Genomic DNA, 6,188 nt, shown 5'->3' on the forward strand with positions numbered 1-6,188 from the left:
TGTGTGTGTGTGTGTGTTGTGTGTGCGTGTTGTGTGTGTGTGTGCGTGTGTTATGTAGGTTTGTGATGTGCTGTATATATTCAGGGCAGATCTTGTGCCATTAATTTTGACTTGATTTGGGGAAACTTGAAGTGACATAGTCAAAACAAGACCAGACAGGAAAGTCAAAGCCAGTCTATGAAAGGCCTTAAATGACAGGTGAAACAGGGTGAATTCAATTTGGTACATCATGAGAATCTGAAGGTGTTGGTGTTAGGGTGGAGTTAGCAATAGGAATGTCTACATAACCAGAGCTAAGTTTTTTTTGTTTTCTTGCAGCAGTCTTGCTTTGTTGCCCAGGCTGGAATGCAGTGGCATAATGGCTCACTGCAGCCTTGACCTCTGAGGATCAAGTAATCCTCATACCTCAGCTTTCCAAGTAGCTGGGGACCACTACAGGAGCATGCCACCACATCCAGCTAGTTAAAAAAAAAAATTTTTTTTTCAGAGACAAGGTCTTGCTCTGTGGCCCAGGCTGTAGTGCAGTGGTGTGATCATTGCTCTCACTGCAGCCTCAATCTGTCAGGCTCAAGCGATCTTCCTGTTTCAGTCTCCAGATTAGCTGAGCTACAGGCAGGCCCCACCACACCCAGCTAATTTTTCAATTTCTTTTGGAGACGGGGTTCTCATTATGTTGCTCAGGTTGGTCTTGAACTCCTGTACTCAAGTGATCCTCCTGCCTTGGCTTCCCTAAGTACTGGGATTACAGGTGTGAGTCACTGTGCCTGACCTCTAGAGGTTAATTTGAGTGGGGTGGTCATTGTTATTCCCAATATGAGACCACTGCAGACCCGCCCATGTAAGGGAACGGTGTCCTGGTACCTTCCTGGGATCTCATTAGGCCACAGTCCTGGTGGGTTTGGTCATTAGTATCAGATTTGGGTTGTGGAATTCTAAATATGGGATTGCTGATGAAGTCCACAGGCAAAATTATCATCATTGACAAATATTTACAGGATGTTGTAGTCAAGATTTCTATAAAACAGCAATTCAAAGTAAACATCAACAACAAAAAACCCAAAACTCTGCCCCTCCAAAATTTCCACCTAACTCCACCTCCCAACTGTAAGTAATCATTTTTTCCTTATCTAACTGTAAGGTTGACCAAAAGGATGGAGAGGCAGACGCAGGGTCAGGTTTAGCAAGTTTATTTCAAACTGCCAGGCTGCTGCCTTACCACAGCCAGTGAAGGCAGCAGTCTGGCTTACAGACTATGTGGGTTATATACGGGGTTTGCAGGTAGTGGGGTGCTATTCTAAGATAAAGTGCATCTTGGTTCTCAGGGGCTGACATTCTGCTTAATCGGGTTAACATCCTGGGTTTGAGAGCTGGTGCGACCACCACATCCTGGAACTGAGGTGCCCTGTTTACAAGGCTTGAGGCTGTTTTTGTTATGAGCTTGGCTCAGCATGTGAGAACAGGGAGGGGGTCTATGGGCTTGCCTTGCTGTGACCCTAACACTAACCACCCCTTTTATCTACACTGTTTTCAAGGGGCTGTTGCTACTTTCTTTGTTGCATTTCTTTACTGATCCCGCTAAGGCTATAGCCTTCTTGGGGACAATATAAACGTTTGTAGCTTTGAACCTCCTACAGAACATTTCACAGACTGAAGAAAAGTCCATACCTACACGCTAAATGAAACTATTAATATTTAAAGAGCCTATTGGGCTGGGAGCAGTGGCTCACACTTATAATCCCAGCACTTTGGGAGGCCGAGGCGGGCAGATCACTTGAGGTCAGGAGTTTGATACCAGCCTGGCCAACATGGTGAAACTCCGTCTCCACTAAAAATACAGAGAATCAGCCTGGCACCGTGGTGCATGACTGTAATCCCAGCTACTCGGGAGGCTGAGGCAGGAGAAGCGCTTGAACCTGGGAGGCAGAAGTTGCAGTGAGCGGAGATCGTGCCATTGTACTCCAGCCTGATTGACAGTGTGAGACACTGTCTCAAAAAACAAAAAACAAACAAACAAAAAAAACAGCTGAGTGAAAGAGGCATCCCCTGGGTTAATGTGAAGCTCCAGAGAGCTGAAGGTAGGATCAATGACTGGAACAGCACAAAGCTGTATTTAAATGTCTTTCTAATGAATAAATTGTTCACTAAATAAAACTTGTTTTTTGAGGTACCCATCATTAAATGTGTGGGAGCAGAGTCTTGAAGATCAGCTGTCAGGGGTGTTGCAGAGAAGATCCCAGCTTGGATTAGAGAACCTCTTACAATCCTAAAGCGTATGAATGTGCTTGCTTTGTCAAGCATTATAGAAATGCAAAATAGTATTATGCATTTGATGCAGAAATAAGTGAATTTGTGCTATTTAAATCCTGAAGTGCAGGGATTTTAAATATACATAAGATCTGAATATTAATATAATTATGTTTTTTGTAGTAATAAAACTAAAAATTTTGCTCTGGGCTGTCCTTTTAACTCTTCTCCACCCTGCTCCCCACAAACTACTCAAGAACTTTTGCACTCTGTTCCCTTCCTTTCTCACTTGCTCTTCTTTCTTCAGTCTTGAGTGGTCGTCAGTTGATTCCTGTGCTTGGGGCTTGGGTTCCTATATATATATAAATCAAAGCGTGTTCTCCCCCTCACTCCAGGTTCTTCTAACTGTGGGTGTCACCCACATAGCGTTGAAACAAGGAACAAGACAGCATTGTCCTCGGCTAGTGGGCGCCTGGTTCATGTGGCAGCTCAAACCCAGGAATTGTGGGGTCTGATCCAGATGGTTGGATGAGGCTCCGCGTTCATGGGAATGGTGGTCCGCAAGGTCTTCTCGAGGCCCCTTTACACACTCCCCAACTTAGATCCCAATTTATGTCTCTCTCTGGTTAAAGCTTCACATTAGAACAGGAAGGAGCCCAAAGTATCTTTTTCTTGGGTGTCTGAACCGGCCAACCACGACGTTTTTAGGCCGACCTAGGAGGGAGAGGGAGTACAACAGACAGCTAAGCCCTTAAGGAAGGCTCTAAACAAGTCCGGCGCTCGCCGTTCGGGAGTGGGATACAAAAGGAATATGCAAGCCGGTGGAACATAGACTGCAGATTTTGAGCCAGCGGCGTTTCTGCCGAAATCCTGGTAAATTCCGGTAGAAGTGAGCGGAAGGAGGCAGGGGAGGAGACCAAAGAACCAGAAAACAACCAGCAAACCACCTGGGGAGAGATGAGCGGAGAAGCTCCGCAGCCTTCTAGAGACTAGTCACCTGACACCCAAACCCCGGCCCGCGCGCCTCCACCCTCCGGCGGCGGGGCAGCCTGGCGTCACTTCCGTCCAGACCGGAACCCGAGATGGCGGCCTTCTTGCTGAGGTGACTTTCGTGTGGGGCTGGGAGTTGGTGGCTGCGGCCCTCCGGAGACCTGAACTGGTCCCTCACGTTTTGCTGACAAGTGTTTACCCTGTGCCTGGGCGGGGAGAGGACCCATAGGTGTGGAGGTCAAACGCTCGCGAATCCTAGCGACCCGTTTTCCAGTCCCCCGCCAGCAGCTCCAGTGCGCTCCGTAGGGCTTCGGGGTCACTGACTCCCTATCGAGGGGCGCGCGGCTCTCGCCCCTTCTGTTTTCTCCACCTCTTCTAGTACTTCTTCCGCAAATTGCTCTCGTGCCTGCACCCAGAGCCGAGCTCTGAGAAAATAACGTCGAGGTCAGCCACCCACGGGTCCTACGATTTCGAGAGCGTATCTAGACATTTAGCTTCGGAGAGAGGGAGTTCCTGGTGTACTTTGCGTTTGCTTCTAATGCCTTCAAACACTGGCTGCTCCCGGCAGTAAGGGGCACGGTCAGCGTTCCCAGCGGGCCACTGGCAAAGGGTGCCTGGACCCCTACTGGGGTGGCGATTGGCATTAGCACCCAGGGCGGTCCTCTGCTGCCCCAAAGCAGTACAGGGGATTCATTTTTAGTGCATCTTTTAATTTGGGAGAGAAAGTGAGTGTCCCAGTTTTCTCTAAAATATGAGTTAGTTGTCCAGAGAAATACCCTAGATTTTCTTTCATTCTGAACATTCTGCTATATAGGTCTCATTCTCTACTCAGCCTCTCTACTCACAGCGACTAGACTAGTGCCTTTAGGCACTCCTGGTACAAATGCCAGTACAGTTTTGTGCCAGCCCTATTTTTGGAAATTATTTGTTGTGGAAAATTAGCTTCAATGCTATTGAGATTTCAATCCCTGATTTCCCCAAATGTGTTCTCATTTCTCTTTCCACTTCAGTCACCCAGTTTAAAAATAGAGGGACTTTGTTTAGTTTTTTTCAGCGACAAAATGATTCCTCTTGGAGTTGAAATCAGGGTTATCTTAATCCGTCATTTTCTCCCTGTTTTTCATCTCCATATGTGTCTTCTTTCTGAGGTATGCCAAGGCTTGTTTTTGCTAGTGCTGCCTCCTTTATTCCAGATGGTTTGACCATAATTGAATGGTTTTGAATTCTCTGATATATTTTGTTAGGGGCTTTTGGTAGAATTAACATTTCGTTTGAATGATCATATTGGTCCCAAACAGTTCATTATAGGAGTTTTGGGGTTAGTATTTACAAGCTGAGGATCGTTATACTCATTAAGTGTATCCATACAGTATCATTTGAGTTGTATAGTGCTGTCCATACTAGGATTCAATGCCAAGAAAGATGTATTTTTCATTAGTGGCAATCTGAAGCTCTCATGGGAAGGGCACCTCTATATCTCATAAGGGCTTTTTTTTGTTTTTGGAGGAGAAATGAGGAATTACATTTTTTTTCTTGATAGAAGTTTCCAGTCTAATTCCATTTTACCAGAGGGATCTGGAACTGTTCATAATGTTCTGATTTAACCTCAAAGGAAAATACCTTCTGAGAAATCCTAGGAGCTGGCTTCTAGTTCTACATTTATTTTGGACAAGTCAAGGTCATTGATTCTATGATTGTGGTTTCCTCATTTGTGTTGACAACGGCAATAACTTGGGCCCACTTAAGAGAAATATTGGTTAAACTTTTTTGTTGTTTTTTTTTTGGGGGGGGGATCTTCTTTTCTGTTATTTTTATTTTTTTTGTGATGGAGTCTCACTCTGTTGCCCAGGCTAAAGTGCAGAGGTGCGATCTCAGCTTACTGCAACCTCTGCCACCCCAGTTCAAGTGATTCTCCTGCCTTAGCCTCCCGAGTAGCTGGGAATATGGGTGCCTGCCACCACGCCTGGGTGATTTTTGTATTTTTAGTAGAGACTGGGTTTCACCATCTTGGCCAGGCTGGACTCCTGACCTTGTGATCCACCTGCCTTGGCCTCCCAAAGTGCTGGGATTACAGGCATGGGCCACTGTGCCTGGCCTTTATTTTTATTTTTGGTTAAACTTTAAAAAATTTTTATTTATGTACTTCTAATTGGCAGTTGAAAATTGTATATATGGTGTAAAACATGTTTTGAAAAATCGTGTATGCTAAATGGAGCTATTAACATATGTATTGCATCTTTGTGGGGAGAACACTTGAAATTCATTCTTCGTGATTTTCAAGTACACAGTGCCTTGTTATTAACTATGATTAACAATAATCTAATAATGTAATAATTGTACTGTGTAGTTGTACAATAGATCTCTTGAACTTATTCCTCCTGTCTAACTGAAATTTTGTATCCTTTTACCAATTCTTCCCATTCCCCCCATATAAATATGTTTAATGCTTGTCTAATTATTAGTTATCAGAGTATTGTATTGTCATAGTTTTCGAATATATGCTGTATATTTTGTATATTCCCTAAACAGTGCAGGGACCAGCCAGAGATGAACAACCAGCCAAGTAACAGAAACCATTGGCAATCAGTCAGGGAATGACTTGCCAAAGCCAAGGAGTCAGAGAACTAAGCTAAGGACAGCTAGGATTCTGTCTAACAATGTTCATGCTCCTTAAGCACAAAGTCACCAAGAGTCATTAACTATCTAATTGTATTAAATACTGTGTGTGAAATGCCTCTAAATATTAAGGTTTAACTCTCAATTTATGAGACTGCTTTTTTTTTGAGACGGAGTTTCGCGGTTGTTGCCCAGGCTGGAGTGCAATTGCGCGATCTCAGCTCACCGCAACCTCCGCCTCTTGGGTTTAAGCAATTTTCCTGCCTCAGCCTCCCGAGTAGCTGGGACTACAGGCACGCACCATGCCCAGCTAATTGTTGTATATTTTTTTTTTTTTT

At 44.7% G+C, this 6,188-nt stretch overlaps 1 protein-coding gene across 2 annotated transcripts in view; it reads left to right on the forward strand.

Annotated features, from left to right (window-relative positions):
* The first annotated feature begins 2,621 nt into the window (after window positions 1-2,621).
* Window positions 2,622-6,188, forward strand: part of SDHC (succinate dehydrogenase complex subunit C) — a 53,201-nt gene continuing 49,634 nt past the window's right edge. For both annotated transcript variants that reach the window (XM_017515146.2, XM_017515147.2), the window contains exon 1: window positions 2,622-3,346. In XM_017515146.2, the coding sequence (XP_017370635.1) occupies window positions 3,327-3,346 (20 nt within the window). In that variant the 5' untranslated portion in view covers window positions 2,622-3,326. The remainder of the gene's footprint in view (window positions 3,347-6,188) is intronic.

Source organism: Cebus imitator, unplaced genomic scaffold, assembly GCF_001604975.1.
Source record: "Cebus imitator isolate Cc_AM_T3 unplaced genomic scaffold, Cebus_imitator-1.0 Scaffold541, whole genome shotgun sequence".
NCBI classification, from domain to species: Eukaryota; Metazoa; Chordata; class Mammalia; order Primates; family Cebidae; genus Cebus; species Cebus imitator.